This window comes from Tetrao urogallus (genome assembly GCF_951394365.1).
Source record: "Tetrao urogallus genome assembly, chromosome: Z".
NCBI lineage: Eukaryota > Metazoa > Chordata > Aves > Galliformes > Phasianidae > Tetrao > Tetrao urogallus.
This window is the reverse complement of record NC_136816.1, coordinates 51,825,319-51,843,179: the sequence shown is the minus strand read 5'-3', so window position 1 is coordinate 51,843,179 and position 17,861 is coordinate 51,825,319. Positions and strand designations below refer to the sequence as shown.

Sequence of the window (17,861 nt, the reverse complement as noted above, 5' to 3'; positions counted from 1 at the left end):
CTTTTTTTTTTTAATTCCCATTATCTGTTTCAAACCAACAAAATTGTGACAGTAAACATACAGCTATTCCTATGTTTAAGGTGAATTTATTTCCAACAGAAAAAGTACTATACTGGGGCAGGTAGGGCTGACAACACTATTGTGACAAATGGATCAGCAAAAAAAATCTCTCTCCAAAGATAGCTACATGTTTTGATTTAATGAGATGCTAAACATGTGCGTCAGCTGCATTAAGAATGGACTGCATTGCATGGGGGATAGCTCTGTGAATCTTCCCAGATTGAATCCTTCTCTGCCTTTTGTTTTGAGAATTTCCTCCCTTCTTGTCTCTGAACTCCTAAAGTGGTCTTTTCTAATTTTCACTTAAAGTGACTTTGTATTAATTTATTTAAAGAAATCCTCTGTACTTTAAGTGGAGCCTGTTTTAATCTGTAATGCCAATAATGTTGCTTCTTCTCAAAGCTTCATCTCAGTCTGGGAGCTTCCTTCAGCATGAAGACTCAGGACCTTTTGTTCATTAAGGAACTGCCTACACTTTCCCCAAGGTAAGGCTGGAGCTTGACTGATTAAACAATCAGAGATCCCATTTGGATGGCTTTTTTTCTGACACTTCCTTTTGTCCTCCAATTTTTTGTCATAAGCAGTGGAGACTGAAGGATGATTTAATTTAAATCCAATCAAATTATGGCAAAGCTTGAAACATGTTTACAGTCCCCTCTGCTTAGCAGAAGAGATATATATCCAAGCCAAAATATTTCCAAGAGAAGCCAGAAATTCAGGGCTGTGTTCAGACTTCCTCTAAGAGATGTTTCCAGTTTAAATTTCAGCTTACTATAACACCTCAAGTTGAGGGAGATTGAAGTCAAGAGTTTCTTAAAATGTTGCTCATTTTATCACATCTTGTGATATCCTCACAAAAGCCACAACAAGAATATCTGCTTTTTGTAGTATCTGCTGCATGTAATTCTTGCACGAAACTCATAGGAGGAATGTAATTTTCTTTGTAAATACAGACTTCCTATTTCAAAAGCATACAAAAGCCTCTCAGTAATGTTAGGTTTTGATTATTTCCCTGTGTCCTCAGCTCTATACCTTAAATCTTTTTCAGATCTGCAAAACCCACATCTAAGTACTTTTGATGTCAGAGGCACCTGATCTGGCTTGCAGTGCTACAACACCTCATGCTGGTAGCGGCTGCAGACTGTGGAGCTGTTCTCCAGCTTCTCTTGGACTGGGTACCTTGTGTAATTACTCCCCATCAGGAAAAGTACACTGGGAACAGAGTCAGCAAGGTGGGATCCACCAGCAATCTCAGCAAGTTCCCCATCAGCATAATCAAAACTTTGACATCTGAACAAGATGTCAGAAAGAGTCATCATCACCAAGTCTTCTGTCTGAACTCAGTCAGCTCTACTGTGCTGGAGATATTTGCTAGCATCTGTCAGTTAATTAAAGCTGAGTTTTCCAAAGATGGAATAATTGTTCTTAAGACAAATTATTATGATATATCATCACCTGCTGTTTTGATGATTCTGTAATCTTCATTTTTATTGTGTGATAAATACTCAATCATACCCTTTACTGCTGCTTCAGATAGTTTTAATGACTGAGCTTTACATAATATTTTACTTAAATAAAAGCCAGTGCCTTCCTATGGCTGTGAGTTTCTAAGGTATGTACAATGGTCACTAGGCCTCAGTAGATGACAGGACAGCTTCTGCTGTTCTCACACGCAAAAGAGAGCCCTTCCCAAGTGCCTGCTTCTCATCAGCAGGACTTGGCATCTGCCATGGGACAGGAGCTGAGATTGACTTCAATGATAACAGTTTGCCTAGATTTGGAGTGGGAGGCTGTAATGTTCAGGTCTGTGATGCACTGTGGGCTCAGGCAAAAAAAAGCTGGGGATACGACAGCATGGAAGAAGGAGAGCTGGACATCTGAGCTCTTGCCTGTGAGCTTGAAGGTCAGAAGCACTTACTCCTCCAGCTCTGGTGTCCCAGGTCCAGGTGATACTGCAGAACACCATGCTGGCTCTGGAGAACCTCCAATACCTGCACCAGGGTTGGACTGTCCATGATGGGACATCTTGGACAATGTGTTCTGCATGAAATGGGCACTGAGCACTTGATATTAAAGATATGCTTGGATCTTTCAGAGTGCTGTGTGAGTCCTCCTATGGGATGCTAAGTATAGAGGAAAGGCTAATTCTGGTTATAAAACTGCTTGCTTTCATGTTGAGGGGAAAAGTTATAAAAAAAAAACTATTAGTCAACACATTAATTGATGGTTTGATGGTAATTCTCAGCAGCACGGTACCATGAATATCAATTTTATTCAAAAGAACAGATAATGAAAATTTCATTTTGTAGTGACTCACGTGTAATATACAGCATTTCCTTTAATAGGAAGTGATGTGCATACAGAATCCATAGTTGCTATGATTAGTTATTGCTGATCTTTAAAGATAAGAAGCAGTGTGAGGAAAGAAATTGAAAACTCTGTCAATTTATCAACAAGAAAGTTACTCAGATACCCAAAGTAATGAGGCACTGAATAAAAATGACTGTAATGAATCACTTCCTTGAAGTATAATTTAGCTTGTGTTTAGAACTGAGCAAGTAAAGCTCTGAGGTCCTAAGAAGTATTCATTTCATGGAAAAAAAAGTGAAATTTCTTTAAGCTCTTAAAAATGAATTTGGTTGCTGTTGCATAACTGCTGCCACATACATTCCTGTGCATAACATTGGAGTTCAGAGCCTTCTACACCCTATATGCACAAAATCATATGAACCCTATAAGTAGCATATAATCTGCTTGGCATATGAAGCCAGTGCAGAGTGGTGGCCATAGAGATGCATTTAAAATTTTCAGGATTAGATATTCAGCAGGAAGGTGGTTATATGATCAAGCATCTCATGTGTTCCGCAAATCTACTTCGTTTGCTGTTCTACCTCCTAAGATTACAAATCTTCATGGGATCAGCTCTCTGCTGAGCACAGTACACAGGCTCATAGAACCAGTGCTAGAAGACATTTTAAAAGTCATTAAAAAAAAAAAGTGCCATTCAGAAAGATGGCACTTGTCTTTTTCTGAGCACTTATTTTCACTGTCAGTCATAAAAGGTCACCTCACAAGGCAGGAAATCATTGAAAAGTCTCATGATCTTCAGTCTTCTTAAATTATAAACATTCTGTGGTGCTTTTACCTCCAAAATAAGTAATTCTAAATAAATTTTTAAAATATACCGACCCTTCATCTGTTAAGAATCACCTTTGTTCCTGAAGAGTTTTCTTTCTGTTATTGACCAAAAAATACTTGAATAAGTCTATATCAAGCTGTTATCTGCTGCTGGCAGGTCCCATGAAAACGTTTCCCTTCTATTGCCAGAAGCCTTGCAACAAAAGTTGTTTTGGCTGACTGATCCTTACAAAGGCAAGGCAGCACTGCTGTAAGGGCAGGTGCTCTAGTTGCCTTCCCACTATCTCCAGGACATTTCCATCTTCTCTTCTGGGTAATTTTAACAGCAAAGGATTACCACAGTTCTTTACACCTCTGCAATTGTTATTGATCTATTTCATTGAAATGAAAGATATATTGTGCGGTCTTTAAATACAAGACTTTTAATCATTAAATCTTATTTAAGATGGGAAATTTAGCCACTGTCTGGGCAATTCTTTCTGAGTAGCCACCATGGATTTCACGTTGCTACAGAAATGTGAGAGTTGAATCATTTCCTTTATGTTGCTGTTTTTTATGGTTGAGATTCCAGTAGTAATTATTGATTTTTTCCCTTTCCCCATCAATAACAAATAATAACAATAACAATGTAAATAACAAAGGTTAGGTTTCTCTGCAGGTCCTGTGGTGCTGAAGAATTTTTCAGTCATTGTTCAGTAGTTTTCCATGCAAATCTGTAAAGGCACTCCTATATTGTGTGTTATTAAGCTACCACTTCTAGGGGGACACCAGTAGTGATGTCAAATTGAAAACATGGTGAAAAGTGTTTCAGTCTTGGACATCAGTGTCTGCTCTAAACTAGTAAATCACATCTCCCAACAATTTTGTGTGTTTTGATGTTAATTGCAAGTTTTGATTATTTTGCCTACAATGTAAGATGTCAGAATATCTAATTCCTGGAGATAGAAATACTTCTCAAAGCCAATATTTACATACAACGCCCCTTCAAAGACTTTTGTTCAATTTGTATTGTTAGGAGCTTGATTTATTTTATTTCATTTTTATTTTATTTTATTTTATTTTATTTTATTTTATTTTATTTTATTTTATTTTATTTTATTTTATTTTATTATTAGGAGGTATTCCAGCTCTTGTAAGCCCACAGACTATAACCTTGTTAACCAATGTTTTCTTTTTTATCTTTTCAACATATATTCATGTTACTCATATGTATCTTACACTGCCTTTTCTGTGTGTTTTTTTTTAATCCTGTAAATTTCAAGTATCTTTTTCTTCTTCTTTTTTTTTTCCTTTTCTTGCAGTGTTATTTTTTCTTTATTTTCCTTTTTTTTTTTTTTTTTTTTTTTTTTTTTCCATTGAAGAGAATCCATGCATTCTCACTTCTCTAGAACTAAGCCTGGGAGGATTTGTGACAGTTGACATCTTTAAGTTGATTTCTGAAGACTGAAGTTCTGCAGTTGCTGAAGTGACAGAGGCTTCCATAAATACAAGGGCATGTGTTGAAGTGAGTATTTATTTTGTACATGAAATAGAGCTTAGAACACAGACCAAAGGTCTACTAGCTGGGTGGGGTCTATTCAAGACATACAACATAGTGGAGTGATATGATAGATGGTGTTCAGAGTTATATGGATTGAAAAGAACAGGTAAAGTTACTGCTTGTTCCAGCACCACCACATACTTGAATAGTACATACACAGTAAAAGCAATAGATTATGTTGTCAACCACAAAGTTTTGGTTTTCATTCTCCTCTATCTATAATGGTAAGTTTTCTTAGTAATAGAAACAACTGCTCTACACCTTGGAAAGAAAAATCTTCAATCTCTAAGCATTAAGTGTCTTTACTATCAAGATTTTCTGTTTTGGAGGTAATTAAGTTGTTTTAATATTGGGGAAAAAAATCAGTCAAAACTGAAAGATGGAAAATTCCACAATTCAGCAAAATTAAGCAAGAGGTTGTGAGTTTATTCCATCAGTGATCTAGTCCTGAACTGATTGACCTGAAGTCTGTCATTGTGTTTTCATCTCCTCCTTACTGAGTATTCTTCAGAAACCAAGGAGCAATACTTTAAAGCCCTTGCTCTCCTTCCTCTCAGTTAGCACCACAGTGGGGGCCCAGGAGACCTGTGGAGGGTCAGATGGGGATGGAGCAGTGACATGGTGGCCCAGAGCCCTTGTCCCAGGGCACAAGCGAGGGTCTCCGTTCCTTGGAGTAGCCAGCAGCAGTATGGCTTCAGCGCTGCAGGTCCTAGGCCCTCCCTGAGGAGTGCTTTTCTCTCTAAGCTGCTGGAAATTTCAAAAGGTTTTGTCTGATTTCGGGATAAAAACCTAAAATAGCCACATAATCTCTTCCATTAGCACAGTCGTGCAGTGTTGACACACTCACCCAAGTCTGACCATGCTGCCATCCATCTGTTAGTAAGATGGTTAATAACCTCTTTTATTAAGTTAGCTAATATCCAGAGCTGAGTTCACATAACTCTACCAAGGGAAAGCCTAAGGCATCCTGAGGTTTTCACCCATTTCTGCTGGAGCAAAGGAAATAACTACACAGCTGCTGAATACTCGAGACACTTGATTTTTGGTGACCAAACGTAAGATAAAGAGCCACAGATCAGCTCTGAAGGTTTCAGGCATGCAACTGGATCAATCAGTGTTTGTAATTGAACATCAAGGAAGGAACTGTTGACCCCAGTGTTTGCAAGGTAGCACCTCCAAAAAGCATGAAAATCCATCTTAATGCTTCCAAGCTCAAAGCCCTGGTCCTCCGCTGTGCTTCCTAGAGCTCACCAGGCTTATACTCCTCTTAGAGATCAGCAAAGGTCTGGAAAAATAACTTGCCTCCATGGGTCTACTGGACACTTGACTAAAAACATCATAAAAGTGAACAGCTGGCACCTACTGCACCTGAATGGGTATGGAAATCAGCAAACCAAAGCTCTGCCCATAATGTCACTTTAATACTGCACAGTTTTACACCTACGTATGCTCACAGTCATCATTTCCAGAAAACTGTATAAGACTTAAGAAGTTTAACCAGAATGTTAAAAGAGCTTTTCAGAAAATACAACCTGATAATGTTTTGCCAACTCTTTGAATTTATTTATTCATGTTTGGATTCACGTAAGGAAATACCCATGCCATAAATTTTTATTAAAAACAAGTCATTAAATAGTACATTTATATTCATAAACAAACAAGTAATTTTTACACACATTAATGTTGGATTTCCTGCTACAGAACTGGAAATGTATTCAACCACCTTATATTTTCGTTCATTCTTGATATAAAAGGATAAAGCTTCTGCAGTAAGTTTACACATACCGTTGTTTTTTTTATGTGCTCTGACTGGATACACATAGGATTTTTGTGTATATTCCCCTAATAATACATGTACTGGAAACTTAGTCTTCTGTTCTTGTTATTGATTTGGGGTGTAGTATGTGATTTTAAATACTGCAGAAAATAATTGTAGTAATGAAGAAAAATATGCTTTTTCCTCCTTGCTCATATGAACGATTGATTTGTATGAAGAAGAAAATAAAATAAAATGCTTGCACCGTAGAAAGGCTTGAAACCAACAGCTGGTTAAAGGAAAAATTACATTTTTTTTATTTGCCAGAACATTATTATGATTAGCAACATGAAAATGTGTTGTCTGGTTTTTCAGATACCAGGGAAGCAGAATTCTTCAATGCTATTCTCCTTTCTGTTTTCTATTTCCTGCAGATCAAGTTGATAATACTCAAATGTCACACGATTGATGTGTTTGCCACTGGAGACCATCCTTAGCACAGTATTGTCACAACCAACCTTCATTTGGGCTAATTAGGGAAAAAACAGAGAGAAGACATTAAGATAAAATTATATGAGAGAGAGAAAAAAATGGTCTGTTGCACTGAGAATTATAAGCTAATAATAGAAACAAAGAAACAAATAATATTTTAGCATAGCAACGACTGGCTAGCATTGGTATTGCTGACTAAATACCTTGTTTTACATTTGTTAGTCTTCCTTTGTAACAGTCTTGCTATTTCATCAGGTGCTGCAGCCTTCACTCTGGCAGATGCTGCTCACCCTCCCACCCACCTACAGTCACGCATTTATAGGACACAGAGGATGGTGTGTGCTTGCACTTGCTGCAGTTGGATACTAGAAGTCAAAGGTAAGGGGTAAAGACATCCTGCTCTGGAGATTTCCAAAACTAACTACATCACAATGCTGGAAGCACCCAGACTGTTGAAGTGTGATTTCCCTTCCTTTACACTGCCAGGAAAGCAGTTTAAATGCCATAGCTGAATTGTAACAACTCTGCCTGCATTTATTACGAATTTCCAGGCTTGTCTGTTGCCATTAATAATCATATTTGTCATAAGTATTTTAAAAATATGCGTAGCTTAATCTTATTATCGTAATTCCTGCAGGGGCAAATAGAGCTGTTTATGGGTGTGCTGCATTATGCCCCTGGATGCTGGCTCTCATGTTTTGCTACATGTCAGGTTCACCTGTCTGAAGGAAACCTGTCTTAGGAGAGCTGTGCATGGCCCCTCCGGTTACATGTTCATTTGTAGAGGGGGATGAGGAAGGAGGAGCTCTCACCAGACCCATGAAAGGAATGACAGAGGTCAGCCAGTGGAAACATCTTGGATGGGTCTAAGCCAGTACCTCCTAACAGCTCCACAAAGTCCCCCACTCCTGCACAGCCCACTGACGGATTCTAAGAAGACAGAAAATAAAAATTACTTGCCATGTTTTGATGAAAACAACAATTCTGTAGACAGGACTGCAGTCAACACCAGGATTCAGAAGTGCTTTATGCTCAAGCATGTTAAAAATTAGGCTGTTCAAGCAATAGGATTTCAATTTGACGTTTATAAATTAATTTCTTGAAAAAACTCCAAATAAAGACCTAAGCAGGCTTTGAAAAATCACTGGCATGTAGTTAAGATGTTGATCCAATTGCTCCCAGCACAGGTAAGCAATCTAATCCTGGGTGCTCAAACCTTAACCAAATGAACAGAGTCAGCGCTGCACATGTGCCCACACCCAGCTGGCATGCAGTGAATTATCTCCTCTCTATCTTAAGCGTCCTTGTAAAAGCAGCATGTAAGGCAAAGAGATGACAAAGGGCAGCTGAAGCCAACAAGTTGTGGCTGGTTTTGTTCACAGGCACCACGCTGCAAACCAAATTCCCACTGTCTGGTCAGCAGCCTGTCTCCAGCACTGCAAGCTGGTCAAGGCACAGAACTGCTGAGCCTTGTTCCTGATCTCTTCCTATCTACTCTGCCATTTCATTGATCACTCCTTAACACTTATTCTCCTTCACTGTACAAGTGAGATTTAAACATCCTTAAAAGCTCCTTGCTTCTGCCCAGTGCCGTTCCAGAGCTCTCCAGCCTCCACCAGGGTTGTAATTTTTTCTTCCTGAGTCTTAGGCCTTGCTATCAGACTTTTGAGATGCTCCTAACTTCTCCTCTTCCTCTATCAGCTTAGGTGCAAGTTACTCTTTCTACCCAAGTTTTGAAGCCTGGATACTGTTAATAAATTGTTTCTTCATTTTTTGTTTTCTTTTTCTGCAGCATCAGCAGATCAGCTCTTGCTGCCAATCAGCATGTGTGGCTAACATTTATCATGTATTCCTTACCTTAATAAAAATAGATACTCTTAGCACTGTCATTCATGCCGTCCTTCACGCTGGGGTAGCACACACACATGCTGGGGTACAAAACCAAATAGCTGTGTCTTCATTTTACTCTAAACTCTTTAAAACTTTTCTTTGAGGCAAACCCCTCAAAATCAAAAACGAATGAGCCCATATTTTCCACTGACAGAGACACTGCCACTGGTTCTTGTCCGCCCATTCACCAACCTGCTTCCTCTATGCGTACCTTTTCATGCCCTGTCTCCTGCTAGCACCTTGCCACGATGCCACGATGGTCATGGGCCCTGACTGCTGCTCAGATGTTGGCAAGCCTCAGGGAGGACTGAGGCTACAGTCTCACTGGCAGCAGAAGACAAACATCCTTGCTGTTTTCCCTCTGACATGTTGCTACCTGCACCTTTTTAGACCTTCCAAGCACAGGATGACACCAGCATCTTTTGTCCTCTCTTCCTGGTCATCACAGAGCACCAAATGATGTGTGCCAGAGCACATGGATCAGGGGATGCTCAGCACAATGAGCAGAGGATCAGCCAAATGTAGCTGGATTTCCACTGTGATAATATTTTGCTGCATAATCCATGTCTCCTCTCTGTTCAGAGTGCTTGCTATGAGAACTGTTCCAAAAGTAATGTCTCCTACCTTACGATGCTGTCCCACAATGACAGAGGCAGCTGTTGGTGGAACGGCAGTGGAGGCTGAACCTTCCCACCAATATTCCATTATGTTTTGTTGCTGTACGACAGGTGGCAACAGAAAGGCAGTTTGACAGAATGGTGTCTCCCATGGAAATGAACATGAAGTAAAGGTGGGGCACTGAGTTCCTCCACGCAGAAAAATAGCACCCACTGACATTCACTGATGCTTGCTGAATGTTTATGGAGCCTGAACAGCAAGGCAGTGTGTTGCAGCAGTGGCAACAGTGACATGAAAGATAAGCACATTACAAATGTCCATACACACTGTCACATCATGAAATGAAGAGAATCTCAACTCATCCCCATGAACTGGCCAACACTGTGTTGGGTGTTCTGTAGCTGAGAATTTTCTCTACTGAATAGAGTTATATTTTGTATCTGTTGTAGTTTCCATAGAAATACATGGGAGACATAACTTTTGGAGCAACTTATGTACTACTTAGATAAGTTTAAATGCGGGCAGACAACTCTGGCAGAGCACTCCTTTATTTCTCATGTAATTCTTACCCTTTTTAAAGTACAAAATATTTACATGTCCTAATGGCACTTTGCACTGTTGTTTTGTCTCTGCAACATTACAGAGGCAACAGACAGACCCAGCTTTGGTCTCTGGGGGCCCAGCTCTCAGGCTGAGCACACACTGCTCTGGAGCACACACACTGTCAACAGCCAGAGCTGTGGCCACCCCTATTTCAGCCCACCAAGAACACTGCACGTAGCAGTTATTCGCCAGCTAACAAACAACTCACCTTTAAAAAGAGGCCGTTTAAGTGTCCCAGGATGAGATCGGAGATTTTTATCACCACTGGGTAAATTATAGAAAAACTGCAGTTTCTGTGTTGATGAGGAATGACCATGGTAAACCTTCCTGAGGGAGTCTGAGAGATGACATTGCAAGCTGGAGCACAGGAGAAAGTACAAGAGTTAGTTGTATTGTCATTAATGACCACACGTAGTAAAATCATGTACTTCTAGAAATTACAAAGAACACAGTTTAACAGCTGAGAGTTGAAGACAGATGCTGAAAAATACACGTGGTATTTTTAGGTTTTCTTGAAGAGCGTTTGTTCCTTAGAAATTCTCCATCCACTGGTTACGGCATAGTATCAGGTCTGGCAGAGTTTTGGGATGAGCTGTCGATGGGAGAGCACGCGCCCCAGATGCACACATCAGCTACTTTTTGCCACTTTGAAGAACGGTAAACATGTATGCAAGGCTTTCATTTGTTTTCACTTGTTATCACCTGATACTGCCAGCAAACCATAGGTCCTATCTTGTTCCGCATAGTGGGGTTTCCTTACCCTGTGACATATCCCATTGAAATACCCTGTCCGTGGAGATACATGGTCAGGCTGGATGGGTCTCTGAGTAACTTGATCTACCTGTAGTTGTCCCTGTTTACTGCAGGGCATTTGGAATAGATGGCCTTCGAGGGTTCCTTCCAACTCAAACTCTTCTGTGGAACCAGAACAGCACAGACTGATTTTGTCTTAAAGTTTAACAGCTCAGGCTTGTTGTTTGCATCACTACCACTTTTGGAAAAATGATGCAAGTGATCATTATTTGTGCCCTGGCAGCTTGTATACTTAGGGAAATAACTTACAACTAGACTCTTGGAGTCACACAACACTTCTCACATCACCATTCTGTATACTAAATGTTGAATTTTTTCAAATACTTTTTCCTTGTTGTTCACTCATATTCAGAAGTTGCTAAGATTAAAATCTCTGGTTTAATACTACTTGCTCAAACCAGACATCATAAGACGTAACAGTGTTCAATATGAGACATCTGCTTTGAAAGATCCTTCTTATTCTAAAACAGAAGCAATGCTCAAGTGCTCTTCCGTACTTTGTTATTTTTCTCTCTCCTGCACAGATGTACACTGAAACAGTCAGACACTCAGGAAAAACTCACCAGAACTGTGTCAGTGCAGACATTATCAGAGAATTCAGTACCAACAGACACTATTGTTCTGCTTCCTACCAGAACTGCAAGCCACTTGGTAACACGAAATCAGACTTACGGAAGAGGTTGGCACTCTTCTTGACTGTGATGGTAAATCCATTGCCTGGGTGGTGAATCCTGAAGAAGATCATTGCCACATTCTGTGATGACCTGATACTCCTCTGGACAGCACCACTCTCACAGAAGTCTGTGTACCTTTGGGAAGTGGGGAGGGGATGGTCCAAGGAACTAGGAAACTTCTCTCCTTTGAGTATCCAGCCATCAAAAACCTGCAGGGGTTCAACAATTGTAACCAGGACTTTTGTGTATCATCCTGCCAGCAGAGAAGAGAAGCGTAAAGTATTATGGGCACTGCTTTGACATTTGATGGCCAATTCAGAGCCTCCAAATAAAACCAAAAATTCTGTTTATATACTCCCTAGCATTTAATCCAAGCTTCAGTCAATACTTAGGAATAGAACAGGTATAAATCCTAATTTTGTTTTTATTTCCTTCAAATGACTGTTTTGCTGACGTATCTTTGATGGAAACAGTTCTTTTTGCTTTTAACACCATCAAATTGATATCAGATTCTGGATTCATTAGTATAGCAATTCCATTGCTACTAAAACTGGCTTCTGGCCAACCTGATGTGAAAGCCACATCAAAGAAAGTTGTCTTCTTGTGCCTTGACCACTAGGTCCACTGACCTGGCCTGTAGTTTTCCACTATCTGTATCTTCAGCTTATCTTTAACGAGCCCAGGGGCCTCATTCATTTCAGCCCAGAAGCACAATGAAGCTCTGGGGAGGAATTTTTGGCACACTCTCCTGTGTCTTTTCTTTGAGTAGACTCTAGCCAGTGGAATGCAGCACCAACTCTGCCTACTTGGGAAGAAATTAATCGGCACTGTCTACAAATCTTTCCCCCACAATAAAAATAGGAAAAAAAGATTGCCCTTCCCATGAGCAGAGAAATGTGTCAGAAACGAAAGCTATTAACTCCAGCACAGCCATGAAGTTACCTTCCTCTTGTTTCCCTCTCCTACCCAGCAACTCCATCTGCGCTCCTTTCTAACATTTCAAGCATCTGAGAAGCAGATCCTGCAACTGATATGGTGAGTAATTCTGTGAATGTGCATGGGATGCTTTGATGGCAGAGCTGCAGGACTTGGTCTCCTGATTTGCTGGTACTGAAAATTTTTGGAAGTCTTGTGAAGCAGCTGCTCAGATTACATCAGAGAAAAGCTACCTGTAGAAATACCACAGCATAATGATTGAACTGGGGACACAATAATCAAAGGAAGGAAACTATTACAAAGCCCTGGAGATCACTTGGTGTTTGCCCAGCTTTTGAAAGCAACTCTAAGTTTGAGGTACTTGAGCACACAGAAGGCTGAGACAGCCTGCAGCAACATCTGGGGAAACCCCAGCAAGGAGCAGAGAGACAGGGCTCCACAGCAGCTCAGCCTGCTGCTGCACACAGAGCTCAGTGCTGTGTTCAGAGTGCAACACGGTGACAGAGGAGCAAACAGATGCTCTCCTGCCCGCCCTCACCTCCACAACTGACTTCAGATCTCATCCAACTCTTCTGTCTGCTAGCAGAATGCTTCAGCAAAGTTTTCCTGTTCTCGAGTATGAATTGCTCTTTGTCACAAACCTCCCACTGAGTCAGAACAAGTGTTCTGAAAACCTCTGGCAGGGTCATTTGAAAATCCTTCCTGCAAATATCCACATTCTAACTAGCCAGTGCCCTGAGCATGGAGATCCTGGCTCAGTAACAGCAGAGAGCGCATCATCAGTGCTTGTACGGCTTGTGGGATAACACAAGCAATGAGAACAGCCTTCTAGTGGGTCAAGAGCCTTAGCTTGTGCAAACTCAACTTCTCAGTCAGTCACAGATGCTTTTTAAAAGCTCTGTGCGCACACAGGCACTCATGCATGTGCGCTGCCTTCCCTTACCATACACAGCCAGCACCCAGAATCCAGAGCAGGGACGGAGACAAACAGCAGCTCCCTACCTTCAGGAAGTCACCTCCTTGGCAGTCGATATTCACAAAGTCATATTCAATGGTGAGGAGCTCCTCAGGTTCACCGATGAAGAATGTGGCGCAGTGCAACTGGGGCTGATCGGCAGTAAAGGTGAACTGCCCCTCAATGCTCAGCATGTCAATGCAGCCTGCAGAGACAGGGCCGGGCTCTGCTCTGCCTGCAGGCAGCACACAGCCAGTGCCTGCTGTCAGGCACGGGGACAGCAGGGATAGATCCAGCAGCGGGGAGGAGGGGGTCACGGGTGAACCCAAAAGCTGCTGAGCTCCAGTGGATGCTCACTGGTGTGACACATCAACGCATTGGGGTGCAAAATTACTGCTGTGCATGCACACAGGTGTGCAGACCCTGAGTTCCCTCAGATTCCTCACTCATCACAGCTTCTCCACCCACCCCGTCTGCTGGAGCTGATTTCTGCCTGGGGCTGTGAGTGTAATACCCTCCCATTGATGAGACCGCAGCCCCGGCCCGAGCCTTGCTCAGAGCCCTGCTCTGAGATCCCTGCCTCAGCTTTCCGAAATTATAACACTCTACCCTTCTCCCCTCGGCCCCATCGCTCCCGAAGAGCCGCGAGCTCCCTCTGCACCCTCCCACCATCAGAGATAACTCACGCAGAGACCGCCGGTAGATGTGTCCTGCAGACAGCTCCCGCTTCAGGTCTTCGCTGAGGAGCAGGAAGGGCTCATCTTCGCCAGCATCCCTCACCTGCGGGGAGATGGTGGGAAGAAGATGGGACAACACAAAATGCACCCCCCCCTGCAGCTCTCCAGAGCAGATGTGGGCAGATCGCGTCCCTGCTCCAGAAGGGGTACAGCTGCTAACAGCTGGGAGCTGCTGCACTGAGGAGTAACCCGGCCTCTGAGAGGTGAGCCCCACACACTGAGACTTGGTTCCTTAGCCAAAAGCACAAGGTCGAGAAAAGGACAGGTAAATGAATGAAAATGCAAGGGTGTGTGTTAATGTCAGTCTTTTGTCCAGGGGCAGTGGGAATAGGAACAGAGGAAAGCAAAGCACGAGGCTGTGGATAAAGTTAGCAGAGAGTGGAGAAGTGCAGCGAGGTGTGCTCTCCACGTTGCTCACCTCGAGGTAGCGGGTGTCGCCTTTGGAGGCTGCCAGCAGGATGAGGACGAGGTGGCACTGCAGCTGGAAGGCAGACGGCATAGCGGCAACCCCTCCGTGTGCGCTGAGCACCTGCTGCTCGGAGCCGGCAGTCAGGAGCCGCCGGGGCATCTTCAGAGACTCTTTTTATAGAGCAGTTGGGAGGGGAGGCACTTGGTCCCCGTACTGATAGGTTAAACCATGGTAACTGAATTCCTCTCGCAGTGACACAGTACGTGGGCATGACGAGGATCCAAATCAGAGCCGCGAATACCCCACCCGCTTCGCTCCCCGCGCTGTCAGTGCCAGTACTACGGCTCTGTCTGGCGGAGCTGCAGAGCTCTCGGGGGGAGAGCCCGTCCCCGCTCGGCACGGAGATTTCCAGGCACTAAGTGCAAAGGGAGAGGCGAGGAGCATCCCTCCCTCCCATCTCCCGCTGCTGACTCCGGGCGCACTCCGGACCCGGGGCTCCTCCTGCTGCCCCAGCGAAGTCTTCCTGCTCCCGCACAACGGGTCTGCTGGAAGGACACGGGAAAACCGAGCAGCCTTCCCCCTCAGACACAGCTTTCACTGGAATTAGGAAACCTAGGAGCTCCGGAGAGGGGATTTCCCACTGAACGGCCGATACAGTTGTTTCTCGTTCCTGATCTAAAGGGAAACCTTTAGGGAAAATACCTTCAAAAAATGAAGCTGGGGTGAAGATCTATACTCTGCAGTGTACTGAAAATTGTGAATTCAGCAGAGGTTTGCTTTATGGCATGTTCTTTTTACTACTGAACTCAGGTGATCCATCCATGCCTTGTGTACAATAACCAAACTCAGTATCATGCTAACATCTCCTGCACTAAGCAGGAGAACACTTTTTGTTAAAAGCTCACTTTGGTTCAGAAAAAAAAAAAAAAGAAAGAAAGAAAAAAAAAAGGTACAAACATCCAAAGCTTTAGTTTTGCTGCTTCTGCTTTCACTTACAAGGCTTGTAAGCAGAAACGTTTGCCAGCTGATTCACACCACTGGCTGATCAAATAATAATAATAAAATTTTATTTTGTCTGTATACCTATCGCTTTGACCTCACTTTGCTATAATTCTTACATTTGTAGTTCACTATAAACCATAGTATTCCTTAGAAGCCCTTCTGTACAGCATAAAGCATGCTGAGGAAACAGAAAATGTTATAGAACATTGGCACTATGATGCACAGAGGTTGTTAAAATTACTTAGGGCACAGAGTAGTCAATGGCAGAATGAATTGAGGCTGAATTAATTTGTCTCCATGTCCTTGCCTTGAATGGTTTAAGTCCTGTGGTTTGGTATAAGCACTGCCAGAAGCACCAGTGGAGTTCAGAACCTAAAATCCGTTGGAGCTACTGGGGAATTGAGGTTTTGCTGGAAAGCCACAGGGTGTAGCCCCAGCCACCAGAGGATGCTTGAGGTCGCACCGGTGTGGGACATGCCCCGGGGAACAGGACAAGGAGGAGCTTGTAGGACAGCTCAGCCTCCTGCCCTTCTCTGTACATTTGCTTCCTGAAGAGGTGAAGCAAGCCAGGAGCGCAGCACAGTGGGCAGCCTGCTGCTTGCTTGTGGGAGCAACTCTGGGAAACATCAAAAGTGTGACCAGAGCACTTAGATGTTGGTGTCCGGAGCTCTATTTCGGCCCTGTAAGAACCCAGATCACTCACCTTCTGGTACTTGGCACCTTCCAGCCCCTGTCCAGGCTGACCCTGCTGACCTCGAGCCCAGATCTCAGCTGCTGAACTGCAGGTCTCCACTGAGGAGGGAGAGTGCTTGCTTGTGTGAGAATTTCACCTGTTACTGAAGGCTTGGGTGAATTCAACTGTGAAAAAGAGGGAAGAATAGGTGACACTGCAGCTCAGCCTGTCTGATAATCCACCTATGAGCTCATCTGCTCAGATAAACCATACCAAAAGCCACGCATAGCCGAGGTCTGGGTCAGCACTACCTGCAGGGATGCCCTGGAAAGCAGACAACCCTGGCTGTGAGCTGCTGGCAAGTGAGGTGCAGGGACTATAATTCCCCAGCTAACAGGGAGCTGAGAGAGGTGAGGAGTCTCCTGCACAACTGCTGCCAGCCAGGACCCATGGCAGCTCTGTGGTTCCTGTGCATCTCCTGGCCCTCCCCAACCCCCTCCCCTCAGAATCTGCCCTCCCCCATGCAGACTCTTGTCTCAGCTCTGCCTGTGGTGAAGGGTAATCTTGAGCTCTCCAGGAAATGTGATTACACTTCACAAAGCAAGGAAAAATCAACAGTTTAAACAGGGTTTAAAATGTCCATTACAGCATTTTGGAAGGGAAAATCAGTTAAAGTGGGATACAAACCTTGGGCAATTGAGGGGGGTTCAATTTTTCTTTCCTTGTGTTGAGTCACATTAACATTTCACAGGACAATTTCGTGTTGTTAACATCTAATAAGACAATACAACAGGACACATTCCTGGTCTGGCCCTGCTATTGGCGGCTGTCTCACTGTGGCACCACCACATCAGCCAGATCCATGGCTGTGACTCAGTGTTGGGACTCCGTGTAGGACATCACCTGCCCTGTGCTGTGGTGCCTCAGAATCGCTCTGGTGTCTCAAGAAGGGTTGTGGGAGTGCTTAGGGGACCCCCAACCCCTGCCATGTGTCATGCTAGGAGCCCGTGGGTGTCTTCTCAGCTGCAGCTTCAGACGAGAGACAAGAGAACCTGCTGTGGTGAGAGATGCAGAAAATACTGCTGAATAAAATGTAGTTTAAATACTGTTTACCCTCCCCCATGGAGATGAAGTGATGCTCTGTGCTGTAGTGCAGGTGATCAATGTGTTTTGCTCTCCCCACCACTGTACAGTGAGGCCATGGATAATGCTATTGGCATCGAGCTATCCAGTGAGTGGCACTAAAGCTGTAGATACCCCTTGGGGCTGCCTCACCTGTGCAAAGGGTGATGGGGTGTTGTGAACCACAGAGCTTTGGCTCTCCAGAAGCGTCCCTTGAGCCCCCACCTCCTCAAATAGCTCCCTTCTGAATCTCCGTGAAAAGTCCTTTTATTTATACACAGACTTCTTCGCAAAGACACCGTAGGGAGCATCCCAGTGGCAGACCATTGCATGTCCCATGGGCTGTTCTGTGTCTGTACCAGGCAGTTCCTTGGCCCAGGAAGAGCAGCAGCAAGGTGCTTCACCACCAAATTCAGTAAAAGACAATTTCTGCCTCAGGCACT

The 17,861-nt window shown here is 43.4% G+C and overlaps 1 protein-coding gene across 1 annotated transcript; it reads right to left on the bottom strand.

Annotated features, from left to right (window-relative positions):
- Nucleotides 1-6,865: 6,865 nt before the first annotated feature.
- Nucleotides 6,866-14,711, bottom strand: CRHBP (corticotropin releasing hormone binding protein; the record flags this gene model as incomplete). The annotated part of the gene is made up of 7 exons (XM_079548211.1): nucleotides 6,866-7,023; nucleotides 7,799-7,916; nucleotides 10,306-10,454; nucleotides 11,583-11,793; nucleotides 13,523-13,710; nucleotides 14,162-14,255; nucleotides 14,631-14,711. The coding sequence occupies 7 exons, from the start codon at nucleotides 14,709-14,711 to the stop codon at nucleotides 6,866-6,868; spliced, it is 999 nt and encodes a 332-aa protein (XP_079404337.1).
- Nucleotides 14,712-17,861: the final 3,150 nt, after the last annotated feature.